Source organism: Chionomys nivalis, chromosome 2 (genome assembly GCF_950005125.1).
Source record: "Chionomys nivalis chromosome 2, mChiNiv1.1, whole genome shotgun sequence".
Taxonomy (NCBI): Eukaryota; Metazoa; Chordata; class Mammalia; order Rodentia; family Cricetidae; genus Chionomys; species Chionomys nivalis.
The window spans coordinates 57,713,830-57,731,274 of record NC_080087.1 but is presented as its reverse complement, the minus strand read 5'-3'; the positions used below and the strand labels follow the sequence as shown (position 1 = coordinate 57,731,274).

The window sequence follows — 17,445 nt, the reverse complement described above, 5'->3', positions numbered from 1 at the left end:
TGCTAAGAAAGCCTCAATACATTCCTAACATGCTACTCCCTAGTTCCACATTGGGGGGTTGGCATGCTACTCCTACACCTCCTCTAGGGCTGAGCTTCCCAGCAGACACCCTGTCCTTCTCCACCCCTCAGTGCAGAGCAGAGAACAAGAGACTGCTCTATGTGCAGAATCTCATTCAATGTGCGATTCTTTTCAAATATCACAAAATTTTAGAGAACATAAACATCTAACTAATTTTGAGTCTGAGGCCTCAGTCAGGTCTTACAATGCTAACCTTTGCACCTGCCACACTTTCAACTGGTAGTTAAGTCTCCTTGTGGAAGGCTGTACTTTGAAGGATACTTTGCAAATTTAGAGATTAAAAATATTACACAATGTAAATAACTTAATTTCATATATAATCAATTTCATTCTGTATGTACACACTGTGTTTTCATTTATATATTCATTTATTCTATTGACAGAATGTCAGTATTTTGAGTAAGAGTAAAAACAGCATCACTCACAACTTTCAACCAGAAATAAACCAGGACATATCATTAATCCCGCTGTGGAGAAAGAAGTGATGTGGAGTCTGGTGACTGAGTAGAGATGAGAACCCTAACTGAGGCCTTCACCTAAGATACTTAGAGGAGAACTGGTTCCTTAGGTTGCGGTGTTGATACATATCACAAAATAGACAAATTGTTGGGATTTCCAATCATGGAAGACATGCTGTTTTTGTAAACATGGTGCTGTTAACGGGTTGTAAAATTCTCACCAGAGATTCTCAAACCAGAGAAGCCAGTTGTCTGAATAAGCTCTGGAAAACAGCCACTAGAGGAGATTTTTCTTGAGCCATCTACTTCAGCAAAGCTAGGAAATGCAAATACTACAATTCTGCTTGCCTAGTTTCCTCTAGCCTCTCTTTCACCTGACACAAGCTGCTTCACTTCCTCACAATTGCATGTCTAGTAGCTACAACCAACAGTGGAGCTCCCCAGCAAGATCTTATTTGAAAGGGAAACCCACCCACTACATAAAAATGAAACAAATGACTCAAACCCTTAGTAGCACAGGAAGGGAGGGCCTCATTCAACTAGTGAGCAAGGGTCTGATGACAACTTCAACTGTTAAGTGTTACATCTTAAATTTAGAACAACAACAAAAAAATTCGTATTTTTGGTAATCTTCAAATTTTATTTCCAACTACTGTAGTAACAAAATACCAGTAATAATTCTGCATGAAGAGTAGCAACCTTTTAAATAAACAAGGTCGTTAGTATTGCAACAGTACTTTGGCCTATGGAGAGTTTGACAGGATTATTGCAATCAGTCTTAGAGTATTGTAGACTTGTGTCCTCGGTATTTGTAATAAAAATATTCCTCTTACCTCAGTGACTCATCACACACATTACTCTGCGTTGAGACTGCCCTGTAGGTTGTACTAAATGAGAGAACAGCTCTTCCTCCTGGGTTTTCCAAGAGTATACAGAGATAGCAGTCACTTCTACAGTGAGGTACAATATTAAACTTTTAGTTGAAAAAATAAAAGATTAGCCTATTTATGCCCTTTCTCTAGGAGTAAAAAGACAAACACAATTACAAACATAAAATGAGTCAAACTTCTATTTTATTAACAGGAGTCCAAAATGAATACAAAAAATGTCTCCTTTGTATGCTGTAATTATTTTCTTTAAAAGGCTTCTGATAGTCAGGTAGATTAAAAGCTAAGAATGTAGTCCAGCTTTTATAGTGACCCTTTGCAAAAGACTGGATAACATGACCCAAGCATCAGAGAATGTGTGGTCCCGCAATCCCTTTCAGCCCTGAGCGTATCAGAAGAATGAGATCTTGTGCAGACACCAACTGAGGCTTTAAGAGGCCTTAAGCTGATAAAAGTCACTTTTGTAATGTCTGCTAACTCTGGGCAATTAAGAACGGAAAATTCTAAAATGTAGCCCTCTGTATTGTGTGGAATGTGTGAGAATGCTAAGTTATGGCCAAGATAGATGAAAATAAAGTTTGAACTCATGTATGGAACTGTTATAATCTTACCATTTGTAAAATATTGATAAATGAATAACGGCTTATTAACAGATTAAAAAAATTGAGCAGATGTTACTTAAAACATATATGTGATGTTTATCATAGTTTAATGTTTACTAAACTAAAGCTGAACAAAGATTGTTTTTCATGTACTCTGACTGAGACCGTAAACTGATAGGTAATGCACAGCCCACACTTCTGGACAGTTGTAACAACAAAGGATTTATTATCATTTTCAGATGATATAAATGCACCACCCCATACCTGAAAGGCTTTAAATAACCCCCTTTCAGATTGTATCATGGCATCACCAACCGCCTATTTTATGTATCCATTTCTAGTAAAGATGCCAACACTTCCCTCCACATCAGTTCTCACTGCTTCTGCTTTACTGTAATTTACAAAGCAGCAGATGTTTGCAAATATGTGCAAATGCTGTGGTCCACGCATACAGTGTTTAGTCATCACCTTCCTCTTCCTCCTCTTCTTCCTCAAAGCTATCTTCAAATCCCTCACTGTCTTCCTGGTCTTCGTCACCTTCTATTGCTGTATCCCACTGGGGATGGTTTTCTGGCACAGGCTTGGCCTCATGAACTTCCAACTATTAAGAAGAATTAAATGTATGTTAGAAATTTGGAAGGAAATAACGGAAGAAATACCTGGTAAAGGTTTTCTTTAATCATAGCAAGTCACAAGGAAATGGGTTCTGTGGCACAACTCTAAATTCAGCACATTTGTTAAAAAGACACTTCATTCTACAAATGAAAATACTAAACCTACTTACACAGGATGGAGAAGAATCCCTAATATAATCTGGTCTTTTGACCCTGTAGATGTTGAACCATTTAAGACTGTGCTTTTCTGGCACAAAGTACTAACAGTCAAGTTTCCTATGCACCAGTGCCCAGTGGTTATCTTATTAGTCTTTGGCTGAAGGAAGAAAAATTCAAGTATGCTTCAAGATTAGTTGTGCAGTAAAGTCCCAGGGCCGATGCAGGAAATACTCTCCTTTACTGGCTCCTTTACTCTAACAGTGTAACAAGATTTTGCTCAATCTTACTAATGTAATAGAACTCTTTGGGTGAAAAGCTCAAGGGAAATGAACACTTGGTGAGCATCAAGCCACACACAAAGTTTATGCTCTAAGATGATTAAAAACACAAACAAACCCTTCATTTTAGAAATCAATAAACACACCAATAAAGTCTGTGGCAAAAATCTGAGTTCTGCTCCCCACCCTCTCCAGCCTTTTTAAAGAAAACAGAACACATTTGATAAAGCCCTGAAAAGCACCACATAATATAACACATTAAAAAAAAACTACTAAAGCAAATTAAAGTCGAGGTTCAAAGCTCCTTAAAAATCTAACTAATACTGAAAGCACACGAGATGACCACTTTTCCCTTCCGCCCACTCTGCATCTCAAAACTGGAAATGCTCCCCACACCTTCCTCAGGCTTTAGTCAGGGGTTACTAGACTCACATCTTCAGTAATTTTATTTATTTGTTTTTCATTAGTATTCTTACCTTCAGTGGTTTAATCTGGTCCAAACCCATGTAGGAGTCTGATCTCAGAAACACTGTATACTGATAATTTCCAGGCTTGCCTGGTGCAGGAAACTTTAGTTCTACCTAAGAAGATAAAATCAATACTTAGAAGTCTGTATTATGTAAATGAAACAGAATGCCATTAAATTTCCTACCTCAGAGTACTTATCCCTCAGGTGACTCACAGAAACTCTCACAACAACAAACAAAATGTGTGAGCTCTATTTTATCTAGTATAAACACTAAACAAAAAGAAAATCAAGTTAAGCAGAACTATTGGGTTCATTTCTATGTAGATAATTCAAGAAAACCTATTAAAGTAACCATATTCTATGTTGGCACCTTGAAAACTCAAAAGAAATTAAGTAAAGAATCAAAGTATTACTAAATAAAATGTGGAATTAAATAACTGACTTGGCTAGATAAAAAATAATCCAAATTTATCTATGCCTTAAAAATCCAGAAAGACCCTCTAAGGCTTAAAGAAGAAGGAATAAAAAGAATGTTAGAGTCGGAGTGGGGAGATATGCTGCAAAAGAAGTCTTGAGGACATGACAGAATCACTGGACTCTCAACTCACTCCAGTAGTGGTTACCTTCACAAGACAAATTTCAAAAAGGCCCCACAATACGTGAGGGACTGCTGGCAGTTAACAGGTGCTGGGGGACAAGGGTGCCATTTTTCCAGTGGTTAAAGTTGCCTACACTCCAGTAAATAGCCTCCCACCCATGCTCATACAAGCCTCCTAATTAAACTCTGTGGGAACACACACACACACACACACATACACACACATACACACACACACTGGGAAAAGGGTTTCAGAGGGCAAGGGAAGGAATCAGAGGCAAGAGAAAGATGAAAAACTAAAATTCATTATATCTATATATAAAACTCAAACTAAAAACAAATTTAAAAAGAATTATATAATTTCAGTTCATTTTATTTCAATAAATAATTTATTAGTTTTAATAAGGCCCTTTACTACCCTAACCCCTAAGCACTGCAGAAAAATAAAATATAAACTATAGGAAACTATATAAAAACAGTCCAAAACAATATTTTATTTCCCATCAAATCATAAACATAAATACAAATAGTAACATAGACTTAGAGATTTCAATTCTATATGAGCGTAAGAATATATTCTTTAAAATGACATTCTTGCAATGTAGTAATCTACCTGTAAACTTCAAATTCCAGATTTTTGCAGTTAATGATATATAAAGGCCATTTAAGAGAAAAAAAAGTCTGGTCATTTTAGTGCAAATCTGTAATCCCAGAACTTGGAAAACTGAGGCAAGAAAACAAAATAGGGAGAAATATTTGTTGTTCTTGTCTTTTTTCCCAAGACAAGGTTTCTCTGTGTGCCCTGGAACTTGCTCTGTAGACCAGGCTGGCCTCAAACTCACAGATTCTGCCTACCCTTGTGTCCCTGGTACTGAGATTAAAGACATGTACCACAACCACCCAGCTTTTTCTTTTCTTTTTTTTTTTAAAGGCTGATTTCTTCATAGTAAGAGAAAAAAAAATCCAAACCAATATAAAAGATCAAATAAAAATGAACAATGATAACAACCATACACACAAAATATGCCCTGACGACACTGATGGTGTCAAGTTTCACTCTTAAAACAAACTGAAACTACACTGAACAAAGAGCAGAGTAAAAAAGTGATTGAAATAAAATCCATTGCTGAGTACTAAACATATGGTAAAAATCTTTGGTGAACAGTATAATGCCCAAATAATACACCACAGATGAGATTTCCCAAACATCCTAGAAATAAGAAAACCGTATTGCTACAAATGGGAAGCAAATACAGTGCGTAACACATGAAATAAATGACTAGTAAGAAACATAATGAGTGAGCAATGAGGCAAATTACACTGGTCTTCTAACAGTTTGCTAGAATACTGAAAACAAACAGGAACGGCTGGAGTACAACAGTACAACTTTAGTAGAGCCCATGTCTGGCTAGCATTTATATGCCCTAGAGTAAAAAGCATTAAGAACAAAAAACAGTGTAATCTTTCATTAGATTTTGAATTTGAAGACAAAACAAAAATTGTGACAGAGTGGAAACTGAATACGAACTGTGAGCCTGCATCACATCAGTGCTGACTCCTAGCTAACAACTGCATTATGCTTATGGAGGAAAAGGCTGTATGTAACTCAGGAGATCCTTGTCCAAATCTTATCATTAGAAGAAAAAGAAAGGTTGTGAAGAATGGTATTTGCTGATTTTTATATAAAATTTGGGGAGGGGGAATAACCTTTATATTATTTACATGAAACACCACGAAGAAAATACATTAAAAATTGGCTGTCTGGAGGTGGTGGTGCACGCCTTTTATTCCAGCTCTTATCCAGGAGGTAGAGGCAGACTGGTCTACAGAGTGAGATCCAGGACAGTCAGGGTGACACAGAGAAACCCTGTCTCAAAACAAAACAAAACAAAATTGGTAACATGAACTGTCTATAGGCAGAGGACAAGGTAAGAAGAATACCTGCTAAGGAGAGCTGCAGACTGGGTATAGAACCAGGCCAAAAGAGAGGAGTATGGAAAAGAGCTGGAGACCTGAAGAGCATTTGACATCAGACACGGAGATGCACAGTTTGGAGTTTGCCTTTCTGTTTTCCAGTCTTGCTGTGGTTCAACATTTCCTCACAATGTTCCCCTTCCTTCCTTTTGAAATGGTGACATATATTCTGTGCCATTGTATGCTGGAACTATATGGTCTGCTTTTGCTTTTGATTTTACAGAGGGTTACAGTTAAGGAGATTGCCATGAGTCTCAGAAGAGACTTTGGACTTTATTTAGTGTTGAGACTATGATAGATTATAGGGACTTTTGAAGTTGTACTGAATGAATTTTTGCATTAATGATACAGATATAAACCTATCAGGCCAGGAAGTAGAATGTGGTGGTTTGAATAAGAATAGCTCCAATAGACTCACATATTTGAATGCTTAGGCACTTGGGAATGGCATTATTTAAGAAGGATTAGGAAGTGTGGACTTTGTTGGGGAAAGTGTGTCACTGGGGATGGGCTTTGAGGTTTCAAAAGTCCATGCCAGGCCCAGTCTCTCTTTCTCTGGCCTACGGATCAGGATGTAGTTCTTAGCTATTTCTCCAGTACCATGTGTACTGAGTCCATGCTCCCTGCCATTGTGATAATGAACTAAATCTCTGAAACTGTAAGGAAGACCCTAATTAAATGCTTTTCTATGGCCATGGTGTCTCTTCACAGCAACAGAATGTAACTAAAACAAAGATTCACCTTAAATTTGGATCACTGAAGGTCAGAAGACTCACCCTAAATGTGGGCCATACCTTCTGGTAGGAAGCCTACATAAAGGACATGGAAGAAAGCAGCTTTTGCTGTTTATCTGCTTGTCCTCATTCTCAGTGGCGAGTTTATACATCTTGTTGCTGAGGAATTCCGTCACTGGCATTAGAGCCTGCTTCTTTGGGACTCCAACATACACTGGAAGACCATCTGAGACAAACAGCTTTGTGAACTGAACAACTATTGGATTCTTGAACTTTCTATCAAGACACAGTCATTGTTGGACTAGCTGGACCGCATCCTGTAAGTATCCGCCCCACCCTCATTATTCTATCAGTTCTTTCCTCTAGACCTCTAGAGAACCCTGACTTATAATATAGTCAATATCTAGAACAATCTTGAAATTTGTCCACTAAGTCCAGGCTGACAGAGAGAGCTTTCTTTCTCAAAAAGGAACACACACACACCAAGAACAGTAGAACAGAATATAGCTCCCAAGAGTAAATGTAAGACATATTGAGTAAGCAACTCTTTATCATCATGTCATTATGGCAGTCAGTCTTGACTTGACTGGACTTAGAAATACCTAGAATAGAAAAGCACATTTCTGGGTGTTTCTTGAACTTGAGAGCTATGATGTAATGAATGAGTAACCTTTGTTGCAACATAATTTGAAGATATTATTGGAAGGTGGTAAGCTACAGAAGGTGGTCTTGGCTAGAGGAAGTAAGTCATAAGAAGAGTATGCCTATGAAGACTACATCTTGCCCTTTGTCTTTCCCTATTCTACGTCCTGGCTGCCTCTAATGGCATGTTAAAGTAACCAACTAATTGCCAAACATGGATGAACCTTCTGAAATTAATCCTCTCTCCTTTAAAATAAAAATTATTTTTATTCTAAATTAGGGGTGTGTGTGTGTGTACATACACATGAGTGCATGTACCTGGAGAGGCCACCAGATAACCTGGAACTAAAGTTACAGGATAGCATGAGACACCTCAGGTGAGTGCTGGAACCAAACCCGAATCCTCTATAAGAGCAGTATTTATTCTTAACCACTGAACCATCTTCTCTAGTTCTCCCTTCTTTAATTCTTTTCCTCAAGTATTAGTTGCAGAAACAAACAAAAGGAAGGAAAAGGAGGAAGGAAGGGAGGAAGGGAGGGAGGGAGGGAGGGAGGGAGGGAGGGAGGGAGGGAGGGAGGGAGGGAGGGAGGGAGGAAAAAAAAGAAAAAGGCAGTAATTAATGGCACATAATAAAATAATAAAAAAAATCCTCCATTCTAAAACAGAAAAATTACCAGTCCTTGGATTTTTCAAGACAAAGTATAGTCTACTTAGCAGTAATCCAACAAGAACAAAAATTTTAACTTTTTAAGTAAAACATCATTAGAGTCTGGAGAGTAGATATGTTTGTAGACAGTGATGAGGAAAAACTGTCTCAAAACGTAGAATGTTTTCAACAGACTGACCAAGTTGCCTGCCTTCTTCAATCTTTAAAGATTTCCAATGACTCACTCTAAAACATCACATAATAATGTTATATATATATACATATATATAATTATAAAATGCCTTATAACAAACAACATGTAAGTTGCTGTGAAATAATCCTTCGGTACATTGTGTATATACATATATATTGATCAATAGCCAAGCAAATATAGGTAGGACAGCCAAAGTAAGAATTCTGGGAGGAAGAAGGGCGGAGTCAGTAGAGTAGCTAGGAGTCACAGAGGGAGCAAGACAAGTTGGAGGACAGATAAAGCCACATGTCACAAGGCAATATAGATTAATAGAAATGGGTTAAGTTGTAAGAACTAGTTAACAGACCTGAGCTACTAACTTAGCATTTGTAAATAATATTGAGTCTCCTGAGTTGGTTATCTGGGAATTGGTGAGCAGTACAGAAATTTCCAGCTATAGTAAATTGTCAAGTATGGTAATGTAAATCTGTAATCCCCAAACTTGAGAAACAGAGGCAGAAGAATCAGGAGTTCAAAGTCAGTGTTAGCTACATAGGGAGCTTGAAGCTAACCCTAACACAAACAAACATAAATGGTGGTGCATCCCTCAATCTCAGCACTTGGGAGGCAGAGGCAAGAGGATCTCTGTGAGTTTGAGGCCAGTCTGGTCTACAAAGCAAGTTCCAGAACAATCAGAACTATTACACAGAGAAATCCTGTCTCAAAAAGCCAAAAGCCAAAACAACAACAAAAAAAAATTTAATGAAGCATCATAAAAGTTAAGATATTAAGAGAGAAATATTGTTGGCTAATTACCTCCTCTGTATCCTTCAATGTACATACATGATATGGCATGGATATTAATGTTTGTTCTTTCCTATCCGCAATATAAAGCCACCACCACTCTTGTTTTTCCTGAAAGAAAGAAAAAAGAATATAAGCTGTCAGAAAGAACCGGAAAAACAGTTTCAACTCGTCTTACTTTTGAGACGCTATCTTTGCCCTGTTCAGTGCTACCTCTTAGCAGATGAACAAATTGTACTAAACCACTGCGAGACACACTCACTATTGCACAATCAGTTCTATGTATAACTTTTGGAGTTTCAACAACTCCATTAAGTCTGCTAATGGATCTCAATTATTAAAAATCTGTGATTTACTTTAAAATGAGAAAAGACATTCTAAAAAAGGAAAACAATTATTACACCATACAAAAAATCAGTTATTCTACCTAGTGATAAGCAAACATCAGCTTATGAGTGGAAGGGACTTGCGCAGCCCAATAAAAATACCAATGCAAAAGAATATAAGCTGTCAGAAAGAACCGGAAAAACAGTTTCAACTCGTCTTACTTTTGAGATGCTATCTTTGCCCTGTTCAGTGCTACCTCTTAGCAGATGAACAAATTGTACTAAACCACTGCGAGACACACTCACTATTGCACAATCAGTTCTATGTATAACTTTTGGAGTTTCAACAACTCCATTAAGTCTGCTAATGGATCTCAATTATTAAAAATCTGTGATTTACTTTAAAATGAGAAAAGACATTCTAAAAAAGGAAAACAATTATTACACCATACAAAAAATCAGTTATTCTACCTAGTGATAAGCAAACATCAGCTTATGAGTGGAAGGGACTTGCGCAGCCCAATAAAAATACCAATGCATTAAATACTTAAAACATAAAAGAGAACACCTCAGATTTTAAGAGCTTATATTTATCTTTCATTGCACATTGCTATTTTAATAAGCTCAGCATTTCTTTCTGAACTTCTCAAAGATCAGAACAACAAAAAGCTCATTAGGAAACCATCACTAGAATGCACAATGAGAGCTGGGAATTAAAAATGATAAAACAAAAGGCAGAAAATGATTTTATTAATAAACACAGGGCCAAGATGTCTGCATGCACCAAGTTTCAGTGTGCCCAGCACTGTTGTAGGAGGACACTTGTTTGTTCCCGGCTGCTAGGCTGCGAAATAATGACACAGAAACCATATTATTTGCAGTACTGTTTGGCCAATAGCTTAAGCATATTTCTTGCTAACTCATATCTTAAATTAACCATCTCCATTAATCTGTGTATCACCACAAGGCTGTGGCTTACCGGGTAAAGTTCATCTCCAGTGGGGCTACATGGCTTCTCCTGACTCCACCTTCTTTCTCCCAACATTCAGTTTAGTTTTCCCCACCTCGCTCTGTTCGGCCCTGCTCTGCTATAGGTTCAAAGCAGTTTCTTTATTAACCAATGGTATTTACAGCATACAGAGAAGAATTCCACATCACCTCCCCTTTTCTGTTTAAATAAAAAGGAAGGTTTTAACTTTAATATCGTAAAATTAGATTTAACAAGACAGGTATCAAACAAGAATTGCAGTTACAATATTTATATCTATTTTCTCTTTTATCATAACTAAGGAAAACTATATCTATTCTTTAACTCCATCAAAGACTCCAGAAGGATATAATACTTCCTAAGTTAACAGAAAGTGTATTGTAAGCAACTTTCAAAACTCTAGAATTGACAGAGACATCTCACTACCTGGACAGTCACCCAAAGTTCTTCTGTATCGTTGAAGCATTGAACTTGAAGTTGGAGTTTGAACTTGCCTAAAGGTGAGAACATCCTTCAGGGTTCCTGCTTCTTGAAAGAGTCTGCAAGATATTCTAGACACAGAAGAAAGTGACTGACAAACTGCCGGTACAGGTAGAACTATCTTTGAAATTTCCTGCTTCATGGAAAAGTCTGCTGGATGCTATGGGCCTACAGGCTGAAGATGGATGCCCCAATGATACAGAAGAACTTAGGGTGTCTGTCCAGGCAGCAAGATGTCTCTGTCAATTCCAGAGTTTTGGAAGTTTCTTACAATGCACTTTCTGTTTACTTAGGTAATATATTCTTCTGGAGTTTCTGATGGAGTTGAAGAATAGATAGTTATACTTTTCCTTAGTTATGATAAAAGATAAAGTAGATATAAATATTGAAACTCTAATTCTTGCTTGATAACTGTTTTGTTATATGTAATTTTACTATGTTAAAGTTACAACCTTCCTTTTTATCTACACAGAAAAGGGGAAATGGGGTGGGAAGTCCTTCTGTATATGTGTTGCTTTTATTGGTTAATGAATAAAGACACCATGTAGCCACCAAAGGGGAAAGACACGAGCTGCCAGCTGTAACTTTGCCAGCAGGCCACAAGCCTCATGATAATATATAAAATAGAAACTGGTTAATTAATATGTAAGATCTTGACAGGAGTATACCATAGTAATTGGCCAAGCAGTGAGTTAATTAATACAGTTTCTGTTGTGGTTATTTCGGGAGTCTGAGCGGCTGGGAAACAAACAAGTGGTTGGGTACAGCACAGCACCATCACTGTGCTACATCACCCACTGCTGAACCAGTGCTGGACGTGCACTCAGTATCACCTGTTTCAGGGACTGACACTTTGTTTTAAAGAAAAATGTTGGAACCTAAAAATAACTCCAGAATGTGCTAAATATACATTTAGCCTAAATGGCACCATCCTATCCTAAACTCTCAATTTTCCAACACTTTAAAAAAAAAAAATTCTATGGATATGTGCAAAGATATCCCCAAAAAAGCAAAGAAAAGAAGGAAGGAAGAGAAATTCCATTGAAATGTTTCTCTGGGAAATATTTCTACTTTTAAAGCTAAATCAATGCCTTTTCCATTTTATTTTACCCTTTAACGTGGTTTAGTAACTTTTTTTTGTTTACTTGGTTATCTTAATCCTCTTTAAATTTTTTTTATGTTTATATGTACGTTGGTGTATGTATGCTATGACACATGTGTAGAGGTCAAGGGATAACCAGAGGAATCAGTCCTCTCCCTTCTATCATGTGGATCCCAGGTTGGAATTCAGGTCAGCAGGGCCAGCAGGAGGTGCATGTCCTTGCTGATCCATCTCACTGGCCCTTCTGTCTTTCCCATTATTACTTTGTATAAGTTTAAACTCAACTAAAAGTTCTTCTGTTAAATGCCACAGGCCACAAAGAACTTAGCATGAATAAGGCAATAAGTAAATTGCAATGATGAGAACACTGCCAAATAAAAAAATTCAGTTCAGCTTAACTTGAGGATTGATGGCTTATGTGTGTGCACGCGCAGGTGTGTGTTTTGTGTGTGTGTGTGTATGTGTGTTTCGGATATACACACGGTTTATACAAACCTAACAATCTCAACATGCAATATTAATGTAAACTTTTGGGGGTGTTCAGATCTGCTGTGGCAGTGTAAAATAAATGAATAAAGTTGTGCTCAAATAAACTGTGTTCACGCTATAGCATCATGTGCAAAAGCAGGAAGGCTGCAGGCATGGTGGCACATGCCTTTAATATCAGCACTAGATAGACAGAAGCAGATAAACTGTGTGAATTCAAACCCAGCCAGGGCTACATGGTGAGACCTTTAGAAGGCAACTAGATTTGGCCTGCATGGTCAGCCTTTAGACCTTGTGAAACACCAGTGTCATCTATAAAGCTCACACTACAAAACAATAAATAAACGAATAAATAAATTACAAAAACCCTTCAATGTTTTAAGTTTACGATTTTGTGTTTGTCCACATTCAGTGCTAGTGTAGGCCACATGTGGCACATGGGTCATGAGTTTTCAAACATTGACCATAAGGTAAGACTATATTAGGAAAAGGCATTTTTGAGGATAAAACATTTCAACTAATCATGAGCTAAAATGATACTGTAAGTTACATGGAAATCAATTACGTAGGATGAGTGCTTACTTCATCCCACACTTTTGCTGTTTGATTTTTAAAACCAATCAACAAGCAGAACTTATTTGCTTAATTTCAGGATGCCTAGTGTTAGCAGGCTATCTCTGCAATGAGCAAAATGCTCCTAACAGATGGGTAAAAACCCAAGACATGTCAGAATATCATCCCATATATTAACATGAAACCCTAGGCCAGCTTTGCTCCAAACCTAAACACCACCAGTGCAAAGCCACTTACTGACTGCTAGGAAAGCCAAGGACTTCGACTTAGAAGGCTCCACAATCTTTGGATTGATAGTCTCATATTGTACAGAAAGCGAACTGTACACATCAACCCACTGGCCAAACATGAGGAGAGCAGAAGGCTCTGCGGCAAAGCTGTGAAGCAGGCCATGGATCAGTTTTCATGAGCTGGGGGAACAAGCTCTACAGACAGAATCATCTTCAAAAGCAAAATGTCAAAGGAATTCCAAAATCATTTCCAGATCAACAACTGAGAGAGCAAAGACATTAAAAGGTGAGCAGTATAACGACAAGGTAAACAAGGACAGTTCTCAGTGTGGGCCTCAGGTATTGCTCAGTTATTGCTGAACTTTGTTCAGAACCTAAAGGAGTTGGTCCCATAACTACCACCTATGTGTAAATACATTCCCACAATCCAGGACAGTTATTGGACTCAAAAGCAAGTTTGGTGGTTGTGCCAAGGAGCTAGTAAGAAACCCTCAAAGAAGCCGGGCGATGGTGGCGCACGCCTTTAATCCCAGCACTCGGGAGGCAGAGGCAGGCGGATCTCTGTGAGTTCGAGACCAGCCTGGTCTACAAGAGCTAGATCCAGGACAGGAACCAAAAGCTACGGAGAAACCCTGTCTCGAAAAACCAAAAAAAAAAAAAAAAAACCCTCAAAGAGAAGAATTTCTTCCATCCTATTTAAAACTTCATGAACTCAGAACAGCTAAGTCACCAAAGTCAAAATATTGCATTCATCTTATAAAGCCTCCTCTCACTACTAAATGCAAATAGGTATTAAATACAACACTCAGCAATAGGAGCAGAGGTAACAGGGGCAAAGGGAATCATATAAACTTTGCTGTGGGATAATGCTCTTGTACACTGTAAAGATTTGTTACTCATATTGGTGTAATAAAACGCTAACTGACCAGTAGACAACCAGACTAAGATCTGGCAAGAGGAAAGGCAGAGACGCGGTCAACAGCTAGACGTAGAGGAAGCAAGAGAAGAATGCCCCAATGAGAAAAAGTACTAAGCCACGTGGCTAAACATAGACAAGAATAATTTAAGTTGTAGGAGCTAGTTAATAATAAGCTTGAGCTAATAGGCTAAACAGTTTATAATTAATATAAGTCTCTGTGTGTTTCTTTGGGATTGAATAGCTGCAGGACTGGGTAGGACAGATACTTCCATCTACAAAACTTAGAAAGTTAAAACCCCTGTAAACAATATGTTCACAGAAAGTAACTCATATTACAATATATCCTTTAGATTGGGGGTGACTATGGTGGTTTGAATAGGTATGACCCCCATAGACTCATGTGTTTGAATCATTGGCTTATAAGGAGTGCCACTATTAGGAGGTGTAGCCTTGTTGGACTAGATGTGTCCTTGCTGGAAGAAGTATGTCACTGTGGGGGCAGGCTTTCAGGTCTTAGAAGCTCAAGCCTATTTACTTCCTATTGCCTGCTGAACCAGATGTAGAACTCTCAGCTCTTTCTCCAGCACCAAGTCTGCCTGCATGCTGCCGTGCCACCTGCCATGATGACAATGGACTAAACCTCCAAACTGGAAATGTTTTCCTTTATAAGAGTTGCTGGGATGATTGTGCCTTTTCAGAGCAACAGAAACCTTAAGACAGTGACCTATCAAAAATAAACCAGTTATTACACTTTGGAGCACTAAATACACCACAGAGCAGTATGAATCCAATGAGAAACATATGGAAAGAGGAAATAGAATAAAGAAAACAGTAGGCTGAGTACAACTCACCTCAGGAAAGTAAAGACTATACACAGGGTGTGTTATCTTTGACTTGGTTTCCAGAAGAGCTCTCTCTTTTCTCTGTATGCTTTGTTGTAACTCTTGCCACTCCTAGTGTGAAAAAAAAAATACTTGAAATCTGGTACCTTGCAGAGATCATCTAGAGGAGTTTCTAGCTTTTACATTTTACAATGCCAACCAGCTACGAGGATTTTAAGTTTATTTCCACAAGTCTCATCACCGTGTGGCACAAAGTTAACTATGCCTCTAAGCCCCACAGCATGGTGACACTACCGTTTCAGATCTGACTCAGTCTATACCACAGCTTCCTTCCTTGTCCTTTTCACTCTTGTCATTATAGCTACCTACACTTCTCTGAAGTTACCAAACCATTTCACCCACTCTAAACCCTATGCAGGTTTCTGTTCACATTCTCAGTCTTATAAACTCCTACTCCTAATTCTATCAAGACAGTGAAGTCCCAATGTATGAACTCCCAAGAAAAGTCTATCAAGAATATTCCCTCTGCCTTAGAACTTAGCTCATCACACCTTTATGCCATTACTACAGCTTGAATAATATGTATTAATTCTTGTACATACTACAACATTTAAGTCTGCTGTCTCTGACAGCCAGGATGTTCAAAGGCAAAAGCTATTTTGTATTTGTCTTATACTCTGTGGACTAAATCATGCTTAGGATGAAATAGACTATGAATCTAAAGAAGAAAGGAAGAAAAGAAGAAAAAACGTTCATCTATAAAACCTTCATTTGCCTCTGAGAATATTAGATACTCAGAAAATGATATAATAAATCTATCTTAGAGTGGAATTACAATCTTTGTAATTCTCTAAGTCTAAAAGCACTAAAGACCCAGCAACTAATAAAACTCATCTTTATTTGCTTTCTCCCTCAAGGATAAGTAGGCGCATGAGCTCCTTATACCTTTGCATTCCACTCCCTACCTCTTCCAGGACTCCCCTACTGCCTCAGAGACTATTCAGGGGATTATTTTCTATCTCAAACCACAAGGATTACTTTAAGATCTATATTCTGGCCCCAAAGCTATAGAGAAACCCTGTTTATTAAAAAAAAAAATTATATATATGTCAAAAAAGTAAGTGCAATCAGTTTATACTTCATTTGTAATGAGCCTCCAGCACATTCTTTTCTGTATCATTCCCAAAAGTCAAGTGAAATTTGATGTGCAAAGAGTGTACCTCATCATCTTAATAAATTCTTAATTATCTTATGCAAACAAGATGATATTCTAAAAGCTTTCCCTTTAACTGACTCTCCACCATCAAGTTCACAGTGATGTTTCTTCTCAGTGTGATCTGGAACCCACAGAAGAAGAACCTTCTAAGGACTGTTCCTGGTTCACACCCACCTTCCCTTACTCCTATTTCCACAGACACCTTCCAACACTGAAAATTTCCTTAAAGATCAAACTACTCTCACTCATACACAGAACCTGCGCCCTTCAGAATTTCAACAAATTTAAGAAAACTGGGATTTCTAATCCTTGTCTGAAACGATTTTCCTTTAGAATCCCTAACAGCAATCCCTCAGAACAAATGCAATCTTAAAGTAGTAAAATTCTAAAATGGATGAGTTTTTAAGGCAAATAAATAAGCAAAGGAATGAACAACCAGCTCCAGTGATGATTTCCACTATCAATCTGGAGTGTGGGGTATGCACTGGGCTCTATTCTCTGCACAACAGGGCTGGGGAGGGGAAGCCGTCAGGTCTTACTGCTTCATCATCTTTGTTCTGTTTTTCATCTTGCTCTCTATCTGAGTCTCTGTCACTGCCATCATCTTTTTCACTCTGGGAATCTCTATTGGTTTCTTCCTCTTCAGAGTCACTGCCTTTCTCAGAAATGTCGTCTTCATCCTCCTTTACTGCAATTTCCTACAACACAAAAGTAAAAACAAAAGTTCTGAACATTTCAGTCAGTATATATTGTTTTAAGTCTCTGAAGCTAATTCACTCTCAAGATAACTGAACTGGTTCAAGATTAGACATTCACAACAAAGTTCTAGCCAGCAAAGAAAGGCAAAAGGCAGAAATGGAGGGCATAAAAAGCTTAAAACAAAAAACAAAACTTGTGAGTAAAACTGCCTTTATTCACAAAGACCATAACTGCTTATGTGGAACATCTTTATTAAAATACCTACAAATGTTGAAATCAATGTCAAGTCACTAAGACTTCTTAACACAAGGTCAATGGTTTTAAGAAATAGCTATTGTGTTCCTACAAAGCAGTAATAGCCTCTGAAAAATGAAAACAAATGTTATTTAAAATAATACCAAAAAGTTACCAGATACATAGCAGTACAAATGTACCATACCTGCC

The 17,445-nt window shown here is 37.8% G+C and overlaps 1 protein-coding gene across 2 annotated transcripts in view; it reads right to left on the bottom strand.

Annotated features, from left to right (window-relative positions):
- Nucleotides 1-1,594: 1,594 nt before the first annotated feature.
- Nucleotides 1,595-17,445, bottom strand: part of Sec63 (SEC63 homolog, protein translocation regulator) — a 79,815-nt gene continuing 63,964 nt past the window's right edge. For both annotated transcript variants that reach the window (XM_057759456.1, XM_057759466.1), the window contains exons 17-21: nt 16,842-17,000; nt 15,096-15,197; nt 9,153-9,251; nt 3,556-3,660; nt 1,595-2,629 (exon numbers count right to left, since the gene is read on the bottom strand). In XM_057759456.1, coding sequence (XP_057615439.1) covers nt 2,486-2,629; nt 3,556-3,660; nt 9,153-9,251; nt 15,096-15,197; nt 16,842-17,000 — 609 coding nt within the window. In that variant the 3' untranslated portion in view covers nt 1,595-2,485. The remainder of the gene's footprint in view (nt 2,630-3,555; nt 3,661-9,152; nt 9,252-15,095; nt 15,198-16,841; nt 17,001-17,445) is intronic.